This window comes from Thalassophryne amazonica, chromosome 16, assembly GCF_902500255.1.
Source record: "Thalassophryne amazonica chromosome 16, fThaAma1.1, whole genome shotgun sequence".
Classification (NCBI taxonomy): domain Eukaryota; kingdom Metazoa; phylum Chordata; class Actinopteri; order Batrachoidiformes; family Batrachoididae; genus Thalassophryne; species Thalassophryne amazonica.
The window spans coordinates 30,571,253-30,594,730 of NC_047118.1; the positions used below are offsets into that span (position 1 = coordinate 30,571,253).

The 23,478-nt window shown below is 42.3% G+C and overlaps 1 protein-coding gene across 1 annotated transcript in view; it reads left to right on the top strand.

The window, feature by feature from the left end:
• cabp5b (calcium binding protein 5b) overlaps positions 1 to 23,478 on the top strand; it is a 62,353-nt gene that overhangs the window by 19,811 nt on the left and 19,064 nt on the right. The window contains 2 exon segments of the mRNA XM_034190608.1: positions 1,509 to 1,519; positions 22,541 to 22,650. Coding sequence (XP_034046499.1) covers positions 1,509 to 1,519; positions 22,541 to 22,650 — 121 coding nt within the window.

The following is a 23,478-nucleotide window of genomic DNA, read 5'->3' on the forward strand; positions in this document are numbered from 1 at the left end:
CGTGGAAAATTCTACAGCTAGCCAGGCCCCTGTAGTCGGTGCGGACCAAGGTAGCTTAGCCGCCGTTAGTTACCCCCTGGCAGATCCGAGCAGCCGGGAAAGCAGGCCGACTGGGTGACTGTGAGGAGGAAGCGTAGTTCTAAACAGAAGCCCCGTGTACACCGCCAACCCGTTCACATCTCTAACCGTTTTTCCCCACTCGACGACACACCCGCCGAGGATCAAACTCTGGTTATTGGCGACTCTGTTTTGAGAAATGTGAAGTTAGCGACACCAGCAACCATAGTCAATTGTCTTCCGGGGGCCAGAGCAGGCGACATTGAAGGAAATTTGAAACTGCTGGCTAAGGCTAAGCGTAAATTTGGTAAGATTGTAATTCACGTCGGCAGTAATGACACCCGGTTACGCCAATCGGAGGTCACTAAAATTAACATTAAATCGGTGTGTAACTTTGCAAAAACAGTGTCGGACTCTGTAGTTTTCTCTGGGCCCCTCCCCAATCAGACCGGGAGTGACATGTTTAGCCGCATGTTCTCCTTGAATTGCTGGCTGTCTGAGTGGTGTCCAAAAAATGAGGTGGGCTTCATAGATAATTGGCAAAGCTTCTGGGGAAAACCTGGTCTTGTTAGGAGACACGGCATCCATCCCACTTTGGATGGAGCAGCTCTCATTTCTAGAAATCTGGCCAATTTTCTTAAATCCTCCAAACCGTGACTATCCAGGGTTGGGACCAGGAAGCAGAGTTGTAGTGTTACACACCTCTCTGCAGCTTCTCTCCCCCAGCCATCCCCTCATTACCCCATCCCCGTAGAGACGGTGCCTGCTCCCAGACTACCAATAACTAGCAAAAATCTATTTAAGCATAAAAATTCAAAAAGAAAAAATAATATAGCACCTTCAACTACACCACAGACTAAAACAGTTAAATGTGGTCTATTAAACATTAGGTCTCTCTCTTCTAAGTCCCTGTTGGTAAATGATATAATAATTGATCAACATATTGATTTATTCTGCCTTACAGAAACCTGGTTACAGCAGGATGAATATGTTAGTTTAAATGAGTCAACACCCCCGAGTCACACTAACTGTCAGAATGCTCGTAGCACGGGGCCGGGGCGGAGGATTAGCAGCAATCTTCCATTCCAGCTTATTAATTAATCAAAAACCCAGACAGAGCTTTAATTCATTTGAAAGCTTGACTCTTAGTCTTGTCCATCCAAATTGGAAGTCCCAAAAACCAGTTTTATTTGTTATTATCTATCGTCCACCTGGTCGTTACTGTGAGTTTCTCTGTGAATTTTCAGACCTTTTGTCTGATTTAGTGCTTAGCTCAGATAAGATAATTATAGTGGGCGATTTTAACATCCACACAGATGCTGAGAATGACAGCCTCAACACTGCATTTAATCTATTATTAGACTCTATTGGCTTTGCTCCAAAAGTAAATGAGTCCACCCACCACTTTAATCATATCTTAGATCTTGTTCTGACTTATGGTATGGAAATAGAAGACTTAACAGTATTCCTTGAAAACTCCCTTCTGTCTGATCATTTCTTAATAACATTTACATTTACTCTGATGGACTACCCAGCAGTGGGGAATAAGTTTCATTACACTAGAAGTCTTTCAGAAAGCGCTGTAACTAGGTTTAAGAATATGATTCCTTCTTTATGTTCTCTAATGCCATATACCAACACAGTGCAGAGTAGCTACCTAAACTCTGTAAGTGAGATAGAGTATCTCGTCAATAGTTTTACATCCTCATTGAAGACAACTTTGGATGCTGTAGCTCCTCTGAAAAAGAGAGCTTTAAATCAGAAGTGCCTGACTCCGTGGTATAACTCACAAACTCGTAGCTTAAAGCAGATAACCCGTAAGTTGGAGAGGAAATGGCATCTCACTAATTTAGAAGATCTTCACTTAGCCTGGAAAAAGAGTCTGTTGCTCTATAAAAAAGCCCTCCGTAAAGCTAGGACATCTTTCTACTCATCACTAATTGAAGAAAATAAGAACAACCCCAGGTTTCTTTTCAGCACTGTAGCCAAGCTGACAAAGAGTCAGAGCTCTATTGAGCTGAGTATTCCATTAACTTTAACTAGTAATGACTTCATGACTTTCTTTGCTAACAAAATTTGAACTATTAGAGAAAAAATTACTCATAACCATCCCAAAGACGTATTGTTATCTTTGGCTGCTTTCAGTGATGCCGGTTTTTGGTTAGACTCTTTCTCTCCGATTGTTCTGTCTGAGTTATTTTCATTAGTTACTTCATCCAAACCATCAACATGTTTATTAGACCCCATTCCTACCAGGCTGCTCAAGGAAGCCCTACCATTATTTAATGCTTCGATCTTAAATATGATCAATCTATCTTTGTTAGTTGGCTATGTACCACAGGCTTTTAAGGTGGCAGTAATTAAACCATTACTTAAAAAGCCATCACTTGACCCAGCTATCTTAGCTAATTATAGGCCAATCTCCAACCTTCCTTTTCTCTCAAAAATTCTTGAAAGGGTAGTTGTAAAACAGCTAACTGATCATCTGCAGACGAATGGTCTATTTGAAGAGTTTCAGTCAGGTTTTAGAATTCATCATAGTACAGAAACAGCATTAGTGAAGGTTACAAATGATCTTCTTATGGCCTCGGACAGTGGACTCATCTCTGTGCTTGTTCTGTTAGACCTCAGTGCTGCTTTTGATACTGTTGACCATAAAATTTTATTACAGAGATTAGAGCATGCCATAGGTATTAAAGGCACTGCGTTGCGGTGGTTTGAATCATATTTGTCTAATAGATTACAATTTGTTCATGTAAATGGGGAATCTTCTTCACAGACTAAAGTTAATTATGGAGTTCCACAAGGTTCTGTGCTAGGACCAATTTTATTCACTTTATACATGCTTCCCTTAGGCAGTATTATTAGACGGTATTGCTTAAATTTTCATTGTTACGCAGATGATACCCAGCTTTATCTATCCATGAAGCCAGAGGACACACACCAATTAGCTAAACTGCAGGATTGTCTTACAGACATAAAGACATGGATGACCTCTAATTTCCTGCTTTTAAACTCAGATAAAACTGAAGTTATTGTACTTGGCCCCACAAATCTTAGAAACATGGTGTCTAACCAGATCCTTACTCTGGATGGCATTACCCTGAGCTCTAGTAATACTGTGAGAAATCTTGGAGTCATTTTTGATCAGGATATGTCATTCAAAGCGCATATTAAACAAATATGTAGGACTGCTTTTTTGCATTTACGCAATATCTCTAAAATCAGAAAGGTCTTGTCTCAGAGTGATGCTGAAAAACTAATTCATGCATTTATTTCCTCTAGGCTGGACTATTGTAATTCATTATTATCAGGTTGTCCTAAAGTTCCCTAAAAAGCCTTCAGTTAATTCAAAATGCTGCAGCTAGAGTACTGACGGGGACTAGAAGGAGAGAGCATATCTCACCCATATTGGCCTCTCTTCATTGGCTTCCTGTTAATTCTAGAATAGAATTTAAAATTCTTCTTCTTACTTATAAGGTTTTGAATAATCAGGTCCCATCTTATCTTAGGGACCTCGTAGTACCATATTACCCCAATAGAGCGCTTCGCTCTCAGACTGCAGGCTTACTTGTAGTTCCTAGGGTTTGTAAGAGTAGAATGGGAGGCAGAGCCTTCAGCTTTCAGGCTCCTCTCCTGTGGAACCAGCTCCCAATTCAGATCAGGGAGACAGACACCCTCTCTAATTTTAAGATTAGGCTTAAAACTTTCCTTTTTGCTAAAGCTTATAGTTAGGGCTGGATCAGGTGACCCTGAACCATCCCTTAGTTATGCTGCTATAGACGTAGACTGCTGGGGGGTTCCCATGATGCATTGTTTCTTTCTCTTTTTGCTCTGTATGCACCACTCTGCATTTAATCATTAGTGATCGATCTCTGCTCCCCTCCACAGCATGTCTTTTTCCTGGTTCTCTCCCTCAGCGCCAACCAGTCCCAGCAGAAGACTGCCCCTCCCAGAGCCTGGTTCTGCTGGAGGTTTCTTCCTGTTAAAAGGGAGTTTTCCTTCCCACTGTAGCCAAGTGCTTGCTCACAGGGGGTCGTTTTGACCGTTGGGGTTTTACATAATTATTGTATGGCCTTACCTTACAATATAAAGCGCCTTGGGGCAACTGTTTGTTGTGATTTGGCGCTATATAAAAAAATTGATTGATTAATACTGGTATAGAGAATAAATAACAGAGGTGAGAGCACACACCCTTGTGGCGAGCCAGTAGAAGAACACACTGTGTTTGATAAAATCCCGTTCACTCTAACTTTGTGTTCTGTTTGTTAAAAAGTCTAAAATCCAACCCACGAGATTATTACTTAATTTAAAATGTTCTAAAAGCCTTTGGGTTAAAATACAGGGTTGAATTGTATTAAAAGCTGAAAAGAAGTCAACAAATAAAAGCCGGGCATGACACCCGCTGCCCTCCAAATGCCTGAGAAGCAGATTAAGCAAAGTGAGTGTGGCGTCCTCCACTCCTCTATTAGGCCTGTAAGCAAATTGTAACGGATCGAGTGCATGCATAGTATTTTTTAGCATTACCGACCGTACCAATTTCTCAAAGATCTTCATCAAAATTGATATTAGAGCAACAGGCCTAAAATCATTCAAGGATGTAGGATTACTAGATTTAGGAACTGGGACCACAACAGCATCTTTCCACACTTTGGGGACATGCTGTGTTTCCAAGGACCAGTTAAAAATATAATAAAAAACTGGACCCTGTTGTGAAAGTGTAGTGACACGGACCCACAACAGGGGGCGCAAATGAACGGTCAATAGATGAGCCAAAAAAGTAACAATTTAATGTTGTGAAGGTGCACAACGAACATACAGACAATCTCAGAATCTGATAACAGTCAATCCACAAGGGTGACGTGTGGGCAGGCTCGAGGATAGAAGACGTCTGTCCTGAGAAGAGCCGGAACCACACGATTTCCGCCGCCACCGAACCTGGTGAATACTGGAGCCGCCAAGTCCCGAATTCCCAGGTGATCACCGTCCCCGACTGTCGGATCTGGTACTGCTGGCGAAGAGCAAAGACAGTCAAGTGTGGGTGTGTGTACACCCCGTAACAACAATGGTGGGAATGCCACCTCCACCTTTAACACATACTCGTGCAGCGTCTGTTTAACCACTTATCTGACGGGACGTAGGACGAAACAGTCGCGACCCACGCCGGTCCTCTGGTTGACAGCTGCAACACAATAGCTCTTGGAATCACTTAATGCTGGCAGAGAAAGTTACTTCCATAGAAGTACGATATCTCAGCGATGAGGTGGAGATGACGTCTGGGTTTTATGGAGTGAGATGATGAAGAATGAGTGACAGCTGTCAGGAAATAATGAGTGACAGCTGTCACTCCCGGCTGTGTGGTGGGCCAGCAGTACCTCCTCTTCTGGCGGCCCACACAACAGACTCAGCTCTTTTGCACAAGATTTAAGTAAATGGCCACAGATATTATCTGGACCATATTTCAGCCAGGAGACGTCGAGCAGCTCCCGGAGAAGGAGGAGACCTGTTGACCGGCGCTCAAACAACCTCCAGATCCAGACCTTGTTTAGCACATTCATCACTGCTGAACTGGTATTAACTCACGTACAGAGGGATACTGATTTTTCATTGTTTTTCAATATGTCAGAGGACAGTCAAGATAGGTCACCCGCAGGGCCGGCCCAAGCCTTTATGGGGCCTTAAGCAGAATTTCATTTGGGGGCCCCCCTACCATCACCTCAGCACCAGATGCCTCATTATTCCATAGGCTACACTGTTATGTGTGTAACGTACCCACAATCATTAGCATTATTTGTAATTATCTTACATCATACAGGTGTCATTCTTGTTTTTAACCTTAAAGGGGTAGCAAACTCATAAATATGTTTTAATTAACTTCCACATACAGAGTGATGTATAAGTATGGCTCATTAATTTTACTATTTGAAAGTAACATCAGCAGGCAGGAGACTGCATTTATAGTAAACACATTAAATAGTTTAATTTCTTTCAGATGTGCAATGGTGTGCAAAATGTTCAATATCCAAATACAAAATAAAATCAAATAACATTCACATTATCTTACAGAAAAATAAAGTTGTAATCAAAATGAAATACTTAAGTAATAAATACAATACTTAAATAATCTCCAAAATGAACATAGAAGTCCACAACATAACAGCAATGTGTGTGCATAGCAATGCACACAAATTGCACTGGGGGCTATTGCTTTAACTTTGGCCTGCAAACCATTGAGAGGTGAGCTACTTTTCCCCACCTTTTGCACCAAATTAATCTGAGGAGTTGATCTGCCCTGCTGTTTAACTCTAATGCCGCGTTCACACCGGGCACGATCAGACGCTACAAATTTGGGAGTATTTGCTGCAGGAGCTGTGTCTGGATGACGGCTGCTTTCAGCGGTCTTTCCTCCTCTGAGGGAACCAGTTTGAGGACCTCCTGTCCCGTTCACGCACGCACATGTAAACAATAAAAAAAAAAAAGAAACTCTGCTGCCTGCAGCTCGCTCTTCCCCCAAAAAACTTTGTCATAATTGTATTTAGAAACCAGTCACCATTTGTTTTATTATACATCTGTGTAGTTAATAAGTAAAATAATCTCCACAGACGATTCACACGCACGCGCACATAAAAAAAAAAGAAACTCCGCTGCTTGCTGCAGCTGGCTCTACCCCCAAAAAACTGTCATAATTGTATTTAGAAACCATTCACCATTTGTTTTATTATACATCTGTGTAGTTAATAAGTAAAATAATCTCCACAGACGATTCACACGCACACGCACATAAAAAAAAAGAAACTCCGCTGCTTGCTGCAGCTGGCTCTACCCCCAAAAAACTCTGTCATATTTGTATTTACAAACCATTCACCATTTGTTTTATTATACATCTGTGTAGTTAATAAGTAAAATAATCTCCACAGATAATTCACTCACGTGCACATAAAATAAAAGGAGAAAGAAACTCCGCTCCCCACTGCTGTGGTGCTGCTGCTCGCTCCAAAAACTCTGTCATGATTGTGAAATACAGGACAAAAGAGACATAAGTGCTGCTCACAGGCTGCTACCAGATACAGGACATGTTCACATCTTCAGTCAAACTCAAGACATCTCCACGTCACTACGTCATATTCAGTCCCTGATTGGTCATCGCGGCGCGACGAGACGAAAAAGTTCAGATTTTTCAACTTGGGGAGGAGGGCAACGCGACGTGCCATGACGCAATATCGCGCCACAAACGCGCAAAATGCTCAAAATCGCTTCACTCGCGTCACGCTGCGCGGTTTGGCGCACCGTATTAATCAGGCTGAATTCCAAAGCCGTATACATTTCACCCCTTTAACAGAAGCGCTAAATGGTTTAGCCTGGCCCGTCGAAACTGGCTTGGACGGTGAAATACCAGGAGCCTCCTCACCAACCCCCCTTCCAATCAGCACGGTTTCCTCCTCGAGGTGAGAAGACGAGAGACCGGGAACGTCATCACTTCTGCGCAGTGAATTAGAATCACACCATCAGAGCAGGGATCACGTGGGAGGGGCAGCCGTCATGAGTGGGGCAGGGAGAAATCTTGTTACAACAACCAGAAACAGGTTTAATGACATGGAAATCCGGCAAATGTTAAATTTCCCTGCAACAGGTGATACCCCAGACTTTGCTCAGTTTTGCAATGGTGTCATGACCACCTTTCAAAGCTAGGTTGAAAGAGCACTATCATATGCCAGGGAGGGTGAAATTGTACAGGCAGAAATTAGAGGTGAAAGTCTCCACAATCAGGGGGCTCTTATCAGGACATGTGACGCCGATGGTGATTTGGCTGGGTTCCAAAATCTTCTCGAGCGCCTTGTTCAGTCAAACGCGAATGTGTTATCTGACAGCTCGCTCGAATTGGTTGTTCAAATCGTGCATAATCCCACTGGTGGGGCTTATAAGCGTAAAATAACCAGCCTTCTCGATGAGCTGATAGTGAAAAAGGCCCGGTGTCTCAACATTGTGCGTAATGTTGATAATCAGCTATGTTTTACAATAAATCTCATCCAGTTATTAAACCGACATCTCACTACCCAGGAAGCCACCGCCAGGGCGTACGAGTTACAAAGTTCCGTTGGATTATCGACGAGCACACCCATGTCATTTGACCACCTTGGAAAATTTGAATTGGCTCTTGATTGCAAAATTGTGGTGTTTTTTAGAGCTGACGGGGAAAGAAAGCTTTCCAAATTCCAGACAGCGCAGATTAATCACTCCCCTGAAAAAACAGCATTTCTATTTCTTTTCAGAAACCATTATTACGGTATCATGAATGTGAAACAGTTCCTGGGGGTGAAATATTTCTGTGATTTTTGTTTTACCGGTTATGAGTTTCAGCGCGGGCACTCCTGCTCGCAGTGCTGAGGTGTATGTGAGACCCCGACTGTGGAGACAATGATAAACACCCTATTTCCTGCGCTGATTGTAACAAGAACTGTCGGTCTGAGCTATGCTATGTCAAGCATAAAGAACCGAGGTTGCGACCTGTCGCAGGTAAATCTGTAAGCCTGTGTGATTGCAGAAAAATATGTCTTAAATGCAGAAGAGAGTATTATGTACCCTTCTCTAAAAAAAGCAGCCCTCACATCTGTAAGCACTCGTCATGTCCGATATGCGGTGAAAAGCTTGAGGAGACTGACGAGCCCCGCTTCTGCTATATGACACCAATCAAACCAGCAGAGTCTTATTCTGACAAATATGTGTTCTATGACTTTGAAACATTTATGAATGATGTCGGAGAACACGTCCCGTTTTATGTCAGCACCCACACGATGACTGGCCGCATCTGGAAAGCATGGGGGACTGATTGTGTTGCTGAATTTTTCAAACATTTTAGAGCAAATAAATTCGAGGATCACATCTTCATAGCGCACAATTCTAAAGGATTCAACAGTTATCTCCTTCTGCAATATTTAATCAGTCAGGGTATCACTCCTGAACTGATTATGACAGGGAGTAAACTTCTGTAAATGTCAGACCGGGCGTTCAGGCAGAAGTACATTGATTCGCTGTCATTTTTAACCATACGCCTCGCTCAAATGCCGAAAGCTATGGGTATTGAAGTGGAGGCGGGTATGCGGAAAGGTTACTTTCCGCACCTGTTCAGCTCAGTAAAAAATTTGGATTATATCGGTCCATATCCTGATCCCGCTGCATATGGCCTGGCGAAAATGTCTGAAACAGAAAAACGGGAATATGATGCATGGTACAAAACCAGACAGAACTCTGTTTTTGATTTTAAAGTGGAGGCGTTGATGTACTGCGATAATGACAATAGAATTCTCGCAGCAGCATGCACTAAATTTATGAAGGAATTTGTCAGCGAAACACGCGTGGACCCTTTCAGGTGCACTACAATTGCCTCAGCCTGTATGAAAGTTTTTAAAACAAACTTTCTTCCACCTAATACATTGGCTTTACCGTCAACAATTACTGCCAACAATATAAAAGAGTTTCAGACGGTTCGATTAATGGTTAGAATGGGAAATGGAGAACCGAAATATTACAATCGCTCATGCACTGAACCAGGGTGAGAAAAAGCTGGGGGCGTATACCGTTGATGGTTATGCGAAAGTTAACGGGGTGAAAAATGTCTGGGAATTCCTTGGTTGCTTTTATCAGGGTTGTCCAACCTGTTTTCTGGCCCATGAAAAAAATCCTCTTCTGAACACCACATTCGGTCAGCTGTACGCGGTGTGTCAGATGAAATTAGCAGCTTTGCGGGCGATGGAGAATGTCAGTCTTACCATTATCTGGGATCATGAATGGAATAACATCAAAAAAATAATCAGACAGTCCGACAATTTCTCCAGTAGTACCGAGCCCCGAAACCCCTCGAACCAAGAGACGCTTTGTACAGGGGACAGACAGACCCTGCGCATCTGCGGTACACGTCAGGTCAGGGTGAACAGATTCATTATTTTGATGTGACATCGTTGTACCCTTACGTTAACGTAAATTTCACATACCCCACAGGACATCCAAAAATCATCGTCAGGGATTTCCAAGACCCTCGTTCATAATTTGGTCTCATCAAAGCTAGCGTCTACCCGCCGCGTGGGTTACATTTCGCCATTCTTCCTTACCGGACGCCTCAGGGAAAGCTAGTCTTTCCTCTTTGTCGCCTGTGTGCTGATCTCAACAACCAAGATGAATCATGCACACACAGCGATCAAGAAAGAGCTTTGAATGGGACGTGGCCAACCCTTGAATTTCACAAAGCTTTGGATAAAGGTTACATTGTGGCAGAGATTAACGAGGTCTGGCATTTCGAAACTAAAAGTGATAATATATTTGTGGGGTACATAAACACATTTTTAAAACATAAACAGGAGGCGTCTGGATATCTAGCAGAATCTGATAAAGACTCTGAGAGCAAGGGGAAATATGTCGAGGACTACTGGATCAATCAAAAAATCAGATTGGACCCGGGGAAAATTTCCCTCAACCCTGCAAAAAGACAAATGGCGAAATTATGTCTGAATTCCTTCTAGGGGAAATTCACTCAGAGGAATAATCTCACGCAAACCAAACTCGTCAAGAACGCTGAGGAATTTTTCAGGTTTCTATTCTCCGACCAGTATGACATCACCTATTTTTCATTTCTGAATAATGATGTGGCTATGGTCCAGTGGCGGTAGGGGTCACAATACATAGCTCATCTGGGTAAAGCAGATAATATATTTATTGCTGCATTCACCACATCATATGCGCGCTTGACTCTGTATGGATTTGTGGAAAAGGTGGCGACCCCAGAGAGGATCCTCTACTACGATACAGATAGCCTGATCTATGTCTGCAGGGATGGTGAAACCCTGTTACCCACCGGTAATTTTCTCAGGCAGTTAACAGATGAGTTGAGTGGGGACACTATTGTTGAATTTGCGGTGGCGGGACCGAAAAGGTACATGTATAAAACCTTGAGTGGAAAAACTGTTATGTGCGTGAAAGGGATCACACAAACCCGTGCTAGCTGTCAAAACACGGGTGACAAATGAGGTGGGCTTCATAGATAATTGGCAAAGCTTCTGGGGAAAACCTGGTCTTGTTAAGAGAGACGGCATCCATCCCACTTTGGATGGAGCAGCTCTCATTTCTAGAAATCTGGCCAATTTTCTTAAATCCTCCAAACCGTGACTATCCAGGGTTGGGACCAGGAAGCAGAGTTGTAGTCTTACACACCTCTCTGCAGCTTCTCTCCCCCTGCCATCCCCTCATTACCCCATCCCTGTAGAGACGGTGTCTGCTCCCAGACCACCAATAACCAGCAAAAATCTATTTAAGCATAAAAATTCAAAAAGAAAAAATAATATAGCACCTTCAACTGCACTACAGACTAAAACAGTTAAATGTGGTCTATTAAACATTAGGTCTCTCTCTTCTAAGTCCCTGTTGGTAAATGATATAATAATTGATCAACATATTGATTTATTCTGCCTTACAGAAACCTGGTTACAGCAGGATGAATATGTTAGTTTAAATGAGTCAACACCCTCGAGTCACACTAACTGTCAGAATGCTCGTAGCACGGGCCGGGGCGGAGGATTAGCAGCAATCTTCCATTCCAACTTATTAATTAATCAAAAACCCAGACAGAGCTTTAATTCATTTGAAAGCTTGACTCTTAGTCTTGTCCATCCAAATTGGAAGTCCCAAAAACCAGTTTTATTTGTTATTGTCTATCGTCCACCAGGTCGTTACTGTGAGTTTCTCTGTGAATTTTCAGACCTTTTGTCTGACTTAGTGCTTAGCTCAGATAAGATAATTATAGTGGGCGATTTTAACATCCACACAGATGCTGAGAATGACAGCCTCAACACTGCATTTAATCTATTATTAGACTCTATTGGCTTTGCTCAAAAAGTAAATGAGTCCACCCACCACTTTAATCATATCTTAGATCTTGTTCTGACTTATGGTATGGAAATAGAAGACTTAACAGTATTCCCTGAAAACTTCCTTCTGTCTGATCATTTCTTAATAACATTTACATTTACTCTGATGGACTACCCAGCAGTGGGGAATAAGTTTCATTACACTAGAAGTCTTTCAGAAAGCGCTGTAACTAGGTTTAAGGATATGATTCCTTCTTTATGTTCTCTAATGCCATATACCAACACAGTGCAGAGTAGCTACCTAAACTCTGTAAGTGAGATAGAGTATCTCGTCAATAGTTTTACATCCTCATTGAAGACAACTTTGGATGCTGTAGCTCCTCTGAAAAAGAGAGCTTTAAATCAGAAGTGCCTGACTCCGTGGTATAACTCACAAACTCGTAGCTTAAAGCAGATAACCCGTAAGTTGGAGAGGAAATGGCGTCTCACTAATTTAGAAGATCTTCACTTAGCCTGGAAAAAGAGTCTGTTGCTCTATAAAAAAAGCCCTCCGTAAAGCTAGGACATCTTTCTACTCATCACTAATTGAAGAAAATAAGAACAACCCCAGGTTTCTTTTCAGCACTGTAGCCAGGCTGACAAAGAGTCAGAGCTCTATTGAGCTGAGTATTCCATTAACTTTAACTAGTAATGACTTCATGACTTTCTTTGCTAACAAAATTTGAACTATTAGAGAAAAAATTACTCATAACCATCCCAAAGACGTATCGTTATCTTTGGCTGCTTTCAGTGATGCCGGTATTTGGTTAGACTCTTTCTCTCCGATTGTTCTGTCTGAGTTATTTTCATTAGTTACTTCATCCAAACCATCAACATGTTTATTAGACCCCATTCCTACCAGGCTGCTCAAGTAAGCCCTACCATTATTTAATGCTTCGATCTTAAATATGATCAATCTATCTTTGTTAGTTGGCTATGTACCACAGGCTTTTAAGGTGGCAGTAATTAAACCATTACTTAAAAAGCCATCACTTGACCCAGCTATCTTAGCTAATTATAGGCCAATCTCCAACCTTCCTTTTCTCTCAAAAATTCTTGAAAGGGTAGTTGTAAAACAGCTAACTGATCATCTGCAGAGGAATGGTCTATTTGAAGAGTTTCAGTCAGGTTTTAGAATTCATCATAGTACAGAAACAGCATTACTGAAGGTTACAAATGATCTTCTTATGGCCTCGGACAGTGGATTCATCTCTGTGCTTGTTCTGTTAGACCTCAGTGCTGCTTTTGATACTGTTGACCATAAAATTTTATTACAGAGATTAGAGCATGCCATAGGTATTAAAGGCACTGCGCTGCGGTGGTTTGAATCATATTTGTCTAATAGATTACAATTTGTTCATCTAAATGGGGAATCTTCACAGACTAAAGTTAATTATGGAGTTCCACAAGGTTCTGTGCTAGGACCAATTTTATTCACTTTATACATGCTTCCCTTAGGCAGTATTATTAGACGGTATTGCTTAAATTTTCATTGTTACGCAGATGATACCCAGCTTTATCTATCCATGAAGCCAGAGGACACACACCAATTAGCTAAACTGCAGGATTGTCTTACAGACATAAAGACATGGATGACCTCTAATTTCCTGCTTTTAAACTCAGATAAAACTGAAGTTATTGTACTTGGCCCCACAAATCTTAGAAACATGGTGTCTAACCAGATCCTTACTCTGGATGGCATTACCCTGACCTCTAGTAATACTGTGAGAAATCTTGGAGTCATTTTTGATCAGGATATGTCATTCAAAGCGCATATTAAACAAATATGTAGGACTGCTTTTTTGCATTTACGCAATATCTCTAAAATCAGAAAGGTCTTGTCTCAAAGTGATGCTGAAAAACTAATTCATGCATTTATTTCCTCTAGGCTGGACTATTGTAATTCATTATTATCAGGTTGTCCTAAAAGTTCCCTAAAAAGCCTTCAGTTAATTCAAAATGCTGCAGCTAGAGTACTGACGGGGACTAGAAGGAGAGAGCATATCTCACCCATATTGGCCTCTCTTCATTGGCTTCCTGTTAATTCTAGAATAGAATTTAAAATTCTTCTTCTTACTTATAAGGTTTTGAATAATCAGGCCCCATCTTATCTTAGGGACCTCGTAGTACCATATCACCCCAATAGAGCGCTTCACTCTCAGACTGCAGGCTTACTTGTAGTTCCTAGGGTTTGTAAGAGTAGAATGGGAGGCAGAGCCTTCAGCTTTCAGGCTCCTCTCCTGTGGAACCAGCTCCCAATTCAGATCAGGGAGACAGACACCCTCTCTACTTTTAAGAATAGGCTTAAAACTTTCCTTTTTGCTAAAGCTTATAGTTAGGGCTGGATCAGGTGACCCTGAACCATCCCTTAGTTATGCTGCTATAGACGTAGACTGCTGGGGGGTTCCCATGATGCACTGTTTCTTTCTCTTTTTGCTCTGTATGCACCACTCTGCATTTAATCATTAGTGATCGATCTCTGCTCCCCTCCACAGCATGTCTTTTTCCTGGTTCTCTCCCTCAGCCCCAACCAGTCCCAGCAGAAGACTGTCCCTCCCTGGGCCTGGTTCTGCTGGAGGTTTCTTCCTGTTAAAAGGGAGTTTTTCCTTCCCACTGTAGCCAAGTGCTAGATCACAGGGGGTCGTTTTGACCGTTGGGGTTTTACATAATTATTGTATGGCCTTGCCTTACAATATAAAGCGCCTTGGGGCAACTGTTTGTTGTGATTTGGCGCTATATAAAAAATTGATTGATTGATTGAAAACATAAACTTTGACAGCATCAAAGACTTGATCGAGGGTTATGTAAAAAATCCTGCCAATGGGTCCATGATCAAAGCGCCACAGCAAGGTATCAAACGTCATACAAACGGCTTCAAGCTGACTAACGCGTCATTCCAGAAAACCTTCCGAGTCGTGTATGACAAACGACGTCTTTTGCCTGACCGTCTGACTGAACCCTTTGGATATTGAAAAGCATGTCTGATTTTTGAGAGCCTATCCTGTTTGACCCGAGATTGCAGACACCTTTCTTATGCCTTGTAACAGGACCAAGTGGATCAGGAAAAACTGTTTTTGTTAAATCATTATTGGAGAACTGTGATCATGTAATGAAAGATGTGCCGGAAAATATTGTATGGATTTACACCTCATTCCAACCCATGTACTCTGAACTGAGGGCGAAGAATAAAAACATTAAATTTGTACGAGGTTTGCCTGATTCTTTCGAAGACGAAAGCCTGTTTCCTTCTGGTAAGTCTCACCTGATATTATTGGACGATTTCATTTTTCAGGCAGCTGATGACCCCGGAGTTGTGAGAGTATTTACACAGTACAGACACCATAGGAATATGTCAATAATTTTAATAACTCAATGTGTTTCATCAGGGGAAATACAGCAGAACAATCAGTGTCAACACAAGCTATATGGTGCTCTTTAAAAACCCACGTGATAAGCTGCAGATTAATATTTTAGCTCAACAAATGTTCCCCTCAAAAAACAATATTTTTTGGACAGCTTAGAAGACGCAACCAGCGAACCATATGGATATTTATTCCTGGACTGTACACAAAATTGCCCAGATCGGTTTAGACTGAGAACGGGGTTGTTGCAAAATCATGCGTGTAACGGACCAAGCAGCTGGATTTCTCTCGACAGAGCAGTGAGGCACGCTCTGCTAACCAGACCTGCGTTGGGCCCATCGTCAGCCGTCACGGTTGAATCCATCACGCCTGCCGTGTCTTTGAAAAAAAGGCCTGCTGTGAACTGAGATTTGAGGGCTTCAGCTGAGAAGTTCAGTAATGTTTCAATCATAGCCCTGTAAGGATGTGTGGCACTGGACTGCGAAATTAACCTGTCATCCAGAGTGACATCGACCTGTGAGAAAATTGTGTTCAGGGGGTAATTTATTTGCCCCACGCTGGCGTCAGCAGCCAGATTACTCCCGTCAGCATTTGTAATTTTCACCTGGAGATGAATCAGTGTGTTATTTAAATCCAGGTATCTTTCTCCATCTCCAGGGATAAAAAAATTCGATCGGTCGTCCGGTGTCAGTCAGCGCCGATATTGGAGTTATTTCCACATATTGACTGTCCTGTATCGAGAGTTGTGTCGCTGGGACGGTAAACAGGTCTAGTTCGCTCATGGTGCACTCGGGTAAATTATATTGTAACAGGCTCATCCTTAAGAAAAAATATCACGAGACGGTCTTCTCTTCTTGGCGTTCCGGCAGACTGTCTCACGTTTGTGCGAGACTCTTCATTTTTTACCCCTACCTATGCGTTTCCCAGGAGGGCGTTTCCTGGGTTGTCGCGAGAGTACCATGATCCCGGATCCTTCCTGCACGCCGGCTTCCTGAAGACGGGACACCCTTTCAACCACATGGCTCACCACATCGGACGCGATATTTTTGGCGGTGTTTTTCAGGTGAGGTTTGGTAAGCGCGTATCCTTGTTTAAATAAAGGCGTGACGAACTTGAATTATTTTGAAAATATGTTACCCAAACCTTTCCCGTACATAACGGGGGCGCAGGAAAAACTGTGACTGACCTGATTTTCATAATAAGGAACGAATCTATAAATATCAGGTTGCATTGTTTTTGTTTTTAACCCGTCGGTTTAAAGTGTAACGTGACAGTCACTTTCCCGTATGTGAATTTAATGGGCTCGTCTTGATCTGTATGAATCTCAACGCGTATCTTTTCAATATGTCTTTTAGAAACTGGAATATAATAAGCAGGGTTGAATCTTTGCATGATAATTTCTCCAAACTTCCCTTGGATCTCGAAACAGCAGAGCAGAGAAGCAAAACTGTCACCCACCATCTGAGCCTGAACAACGTCTGTGTAACAGAAAAAAATGATATAACCCGCCAGGGAAACGCGGGGAGGTCACGGCCCCGGGCCCGCATCTCAACCACTTATCAGGCTGTAACCCCAGCATGTATGCCGTTGGGTTTCAAAATGTACGTGGCAGGTAGCGTTTCCTTCCCACACAAAATTTTTTTGAATATCGTCATATTTTAAAGAGATCTTTGGATCTATATTCTTCAAACGTGAATTTATCTGCGTTGCAATAAGGTCAAAGTTGTCATAATATCCTGCCTCAAAAGAAGTTGAGTGAATGGAGAGTTTGTTCATGGACGTAATTTTTTTCACCTGAAATGTAGAGCAATGCTTTTTCGGAATATTTAACCAAGTGTGAGGATAAGAAATCTCAGTCAGCACCACAACCCACTCTCCCTCTAAATCCAGGTGTCGAGCCAAGTCCACCTGGTAGCATGAAATTGTGTTATCCAGGAATACTTTTAGGCTGGCGTTTGAAGGCAGAGTCACATAAAATCCTTGTCTCAGGTCCCGATCCATTTTTCATATGCTGGTTGAAGATAGATGTCATCACATTTATATGGCCATCAGTTGGTCTGCAGGAACCCAGGAGTTAAATTTTTCAGGCCACTTCTTCCACCTGACAAATACAAATTTCTTCCCCTTGGTAAAACGTTCACCAATAATTTCTTGAACCTGATACGGTTTGTCTTTTGATATTTTAACCTTCTGTAATTCTGGTTCATAAAATGAACCTTCAATGATCTCGCCGTCGTAGTCCGTTAATTTATACACAGGTGGAAAATGTGGAATACATTCTGACACTGTGAACATTTCATCTGTAAAACTCTGTTGATATTTTTTTTATTATCAAAAACTCCCCTGAGTTTGGAGATCCTGACTATATCACCAATCTTATATTTAAACTTCATAGGCCTTGTGCGTAGGGGAAAAGTCCCATACAAATTTTGAAACACTTGATCGACATTTTGAGCATTAACCTCATTCGGACTCATCTTAATGCTTTTATGATAAGATGCATTATAGGCTTTAAGCAGATCCTGCAGCACGTCGATGTAACGACATGTATTGTTTGCAGTGAAAAACCTCCACATCTTGGTTTTTAGTGTCCAATTAAATCGTTCAACGACTGAGGCCTTCAGATCGCTGGCAGTTGAAAAATGTTTTATGCTGTTTTTTTTTTCATGAGGGCTGAAAAAACCTTGTTGAAAAATTCTTTCCCAGCATCAGTCTGCAACTTCTGTGGGACTCTGCTTTCTTGTATAACGGTGGCGAAAGCGTTTGCGACCTCATGACCTGTTTTTGTTTTGAGAAGCCTGGCATATGCTTTTTTTGAAAATATGTCTATGACTGTTAAGAGATATTTATAGTCATCATTATGAGCTGATAAAGCCTGCATATCGCAGAGATCAGCCTGGAATTGTTTCATAGGGGCTGTAACTATTTCTGATTAAATTCATCCTTGCGGGTTTATGTAAAGTTTAAGCATCTTCCCCGGACAAGAAATACTCCACATCTTTCCTGGAGGGTTTAACCCCGGATTCGGCTTTGATAGCCTTCTGTAAGTGTTCCACACCGCTGAAGCTTCCGGGATTTGAAGGGTCATAATTCACATAATACATAATAATACACACACATAATACACATTTCTCATCAATCTTTCTTCATCCATCATGTAAGGGATCAAGTATATGAATGACGAATAAACAGGCAATCCTGGTTTATTTATATATATATATATATATATATATATATATATATATATATATAAAATTTTATTACAAACACACGCAACTCAAAAAACAGAGAAATTATTGTTTTACACAGGCAACTTAAAAACAGAGAAATTAATTGTTTTACACAGGCAACTTAAAAACAGAAAATTATTGTTTTACACATTTTTTTATCACTCATTTAAAAAAAAAAAACAGAAAAAGAAGTTACTGTTTAATCATCTGCAGGGTTCGGTGTAAAACATCCCCGCCATTATTCAGACAAATCGCTGTATTAAGTTTCTGTAGGACGGTCAGGACTTCAAATCTCTCCAGGAGTTGTTGTCTTACACTGTGACAAAGGACATCCACAATAAATGCGTACAGTGTAAAGAGGTGGTAGGGATTAATTCGAGGAAAATTGTCAGTAACCATAACAGAAATCCTGCGTAAGACAATGTAGGCAGAGTTATCTGCTATTTGCGAAACTGTTCTTAGCACGTTTTCCTCCCAAAACTCTGGAGCGGCCTGATTTTTAACAGAGTCCAGCACCCTTTCCAATACAGAAGACATTGTAATATTGTTCAGCCTGCGTGTGACAGCCTGATTTAAAAGATGCGACAGTTCACGAATGACATAATGATCCCTTACACCTCGACACAGATTAATCAGATAATTTCCCATGATAAATTGAATGTTGACACAGATATATATAGATATATTAAAACAAAAAGCTCTGCAGGTGACGATCAGATCAGGCCGTGCCAGACATCCTCCATTTCATGAATGTGAGTGGGATTTTCATGCTCCAAACAGCTGGATATCTGCTTCAACACTCCACCAAAATTATCACAGTGTTTCAGCTCGTTCAAGATGTTTTCAGCCACACCCTGGACTCTTGCTGGTGAGGGAAATATGTAATGGCTCGCCAGCAATTTGAGCACTGCAGGAATAAACCGCTCCGTCCAGAGGCTTTTTATCACACAATGGAAATTGATTGGGTAAAAGAATTCAGATAACTCTTCCAGGCATTCGTGCTGCGTCTGACTCGGATGGTCGACCTGACAGCTGTATCAGAGTTCCTTTCTACAATTTGCAATCACTCCAGCCAGCAGATGGATGACGGCCAGTTTCGTTGTTTTCAAAAATTCGTCGGAGAGAAGTCCGTCCGGCTGGTCACCGATGACTGGTGTGACGCACGTCTCGCCACACAGCGCTTCTTGTATCAGGCGGGGTGGGAGGGATGTTTCACCCCAGACCTCCGCCGGAGCCATAGGTTGACCCCTGACGTAAACACCGGGGGGTGATCCTGGTCCGTCATCTAAAATTACAGATGGTGACCAAGGGTACACCCCTTAGGTTTCTTCGCCCCACATCACCGATGCTTCAGCCAAGGAAAGCTCGCAGTAACCCGACCAGGATTCTGGCGGTAAAGTGAAGAGGTCCTGCGAGCAGCCTTCTTCCTCGTAGCCGGTGTAATGACCCTCACGATCGACATCCTCCTCTGGCGGGGGTGAAGCTGGAGGAATGTGAGCTGATGTGAAAGCTTGAGTCATGATGTCGGTTGTCGAATGGTAGCACATCCTGCCCCGCAGATGAATATATATAGTCGGGCGAGGTGGGAGTGGCCAGATTCCCCTTAACAAAAGAAAGGGGTCAGGTTTCTTCTGACTCTGAAAATGTATTTATATTCCAGCCAGTGCCTAAAAAGCCCGCTGATTCTGTCCCCGTATGCTGAAAACATTTTTTTCCCACGTCGGTACCGGGGCTTCTACGACGGCCCGCTGATTACCGTGGGTGCGTTCCAAGGTCATCCTGGCCGTAGTGGGTATCCCAGCAGGATATCTATCGAAGGTCACTTTATACAGAGAGCTGGCATAACCCGTCCATGTAATCTGAAAATGTTTTTTGTTCTCAGCACGGATTGTCTGAGGATCCGCTAAAACATCCCCTCTCAAATAAGCAGGGACCACGGTGGACATAACGCCCCAGTCATATGTGCACAAAGTCACTTTCGGGGTGTGGGGCTCGATCGAGGGTAACATGTAAAAACTCAGGGTTGCTTTATACGCTTCGAAAATATACCCCAGACAGGCTCCTGACTCAAAATTCACTACCCCAGCCAGGTGGTCGAGCGGTAGAGGCGATTTTACACGACTTATGTATAATTTTACCTTCTTAGGTGCTACCCCATCGTTAGAGACCGTTATAATATTTACCGGAATTTTGGCTATGCAGCGCGAAGTTAAAACACGTTGGGCCATCGCGGTTTGAAAAGCGAGATATTCCACCTCAGCACCAGCTTTAAAGGGAGACGCACACACACGCATGCACATGCGCGTGCACACATCACATGCAATGAGCGTTTCTGTCAGAACCGTTTTTTAAAGGGTTAATCCCACAGGGCTCCCAGACTAAACAATTGTTTAATGAATTAAATAATTACATTTGATAAAGAATTAAATAATTACATTTTATAAGTCTTTATTTTATATATAATATTATAGCGTCAGAGACTCATGGAAGGGGTGAACCCCAGTCGATGCAAATTGGGAAGACATGCCCATACATGCTCAGACTAGCATTCAATGCAAATTAGGCTGATATGACACCTGTGTGTGAACTAATTATGGATGGGTGGGACTCCGGAGGTGGGCTCACGATGATTGCCTGTGACGTCATAGGGGTGGGATTAGGGGAGGGGTTAGGGGCGGGCTCACGCTGATTGGCTGTGACATGTCATAGGGGTGGGAATAGGGAAGGGTTGGGGCGGGGCTTAGTGACGTAGTCGATTCTGATTGGCTGTGACACGTCATGGGCGAGATTAGGGGAGGGGGTTAGGGGCGGGGCTTAGTGATGTAGTCTATTCTGATTGGCTGTGACATCATCCATCAAACTTTTGACAAGAGGTGGGGTATTATTTTCTCTAGTGGGTCCACCAGAACCCATGGGGGAGGGACTTACAGCCCCATCAAGACTTCACCCTAAAGCCATTTTTGCAAATTAAAGTCAGAAATTGCAGCATAACTACCTATGAGTATTTTTAGCTTTGAAAGCATCACATTCAAAACACGTTTCATACTTGGTGTCAGCTGAGCCCTCGCTGTACAGTGGTCCCTCGCTATATCGCGGTTCACTTTTCGCGGTCTCGCTGTTTCGCGGATTTTTTTTTTTTAGTGCAATTTTGCATGCTTCTTCTTTTTTTTAACTGTCTGCTGTGCTTAGTTGCAGCCAAAATCTGGCAACAGGTCCAGAGACTACACTCGCTGTTTTGATGCAGAGCGCTCCAGCAGCGAAGAAAAAGCACGTGCATTGTGTTCTGCGTGTGTCTGTTTATAAGAATCTTCTCGCTCAGAAGAAAAAAAGAGCGCCAACAACTACCCATATCACTCGGAAAAAGACACCTGCCCTGAGGTGGAAAAACACGCTGCGGAGCGGCGCCACGATGAAGGCGCGATCAGAGGAACTGTGAAATACTGGTCAGTTACTATTAATAATTTCTTATGTGTCCAACCTCGTAGGCTGATCGTTAAAATTATATTTGTTAGTTCTAAAAGCCAGAGTGTTTACACAGGAGAGAAAAGTGAGAAAATGTGTGTAGTGAGGGGCTTTACAGCCTTAAAACATCTATAATAATTGTAAAAAATAACGCTGCTACTTCGCGGAATTCACCAACGAGGGACCACTGTACTTTGCATGTTTCTACTGAAAGTCCCAAAGCAGAGATATGAGCGTAATCAAGTCCACCAACTGAATACGTGTCACACTGTGCACCTGCATGAAACTTGAAAGTGCACTGTTGCTTCAAAGCGTTTCGCTTGACTGACGTCTTTTGTTACCTCATTCACAGAAATTTACGGGGCACATTTAATTCCAATTTAATTTAGCTGAGTAAAGTGAAATTTGTAAAATAAAGAATCATGAACTGTTAACCTGCAAATAACTAAACTGAGACACTCAAGAAAGCAGTGATTTTTTTAATATATATATTTATTCATTTGTTCGTTTATTTATGCTGTATGTCTTGCCACAGTGGGAGGAAAGGTGGATTTTGAAGATTTTGTGGAACTTATGACCCACAAGCTTCTGGCTGAAACTGCTGGGATGATTGGGTTAAAGGAACTAAAGGATGCTTTTAAATAGGTAACACCCTTTCACAATGCTGACATGGTATCACTGCAATCCTAACCTGGAACTGAAGAATTATTCCTATTGGAAGAGAGAATTTTTTTTAAAAAGAAGACATGAAATTTCATCTATGATTTGGCAAAAGTCACATGTAAAATTGAAGTTGAGATTTGATCTGTTTTCTAATCAGCAAGTCCTTCTCTGTTACATTCCACCATGAAACTGTATAACTGTTGATGCAACACACAAAAGTTGCACCATGTACAGTTTCTCCCATCACAGCCACAAAAGCCTATAAATACTTCTTATGGTTGTTTTGGTGGCTTATCTCACTATGGATCACTCGCATGGTCTCTCTGCCTTTTACAACTGCCTATTCCAGATAGATAGATAGATAGACAGACAGACAGAGTACAAGGGGGGTCATCACCCACTCAGAACGAAACCATCTGTGCATCAACACCAGCAAGACAAAGGAGATGGTGATCGACTTCAGAAGGAAAAGCTCCTCAGATTGTGCCTGTGAACATCCAGGGCTTGGACATATAGATCGTGAAGAAGAGCACCTTAACAACAAACTGGACTGGACACACAACACAGATGTCCTGTACAAGAAAGGCCAAAGTCATATTCACCTGCTGAGGAGACTGAGGTCATTTGCTGTGTGGACACTGCTGAAAACCTTTTATGACTCTGTGGTTACATCAGCCATACTTTATGCTGTGGTCTGCCGGGGCTGTGAAAGTTCTGAGAGGGACAAGAAGAGACTCAGTAGATTAGCCAGAAGGGCTGGCTCTGGAATGCACTATGGACCCCATAGAGGTGGTGGGTGTGAGGAGGATG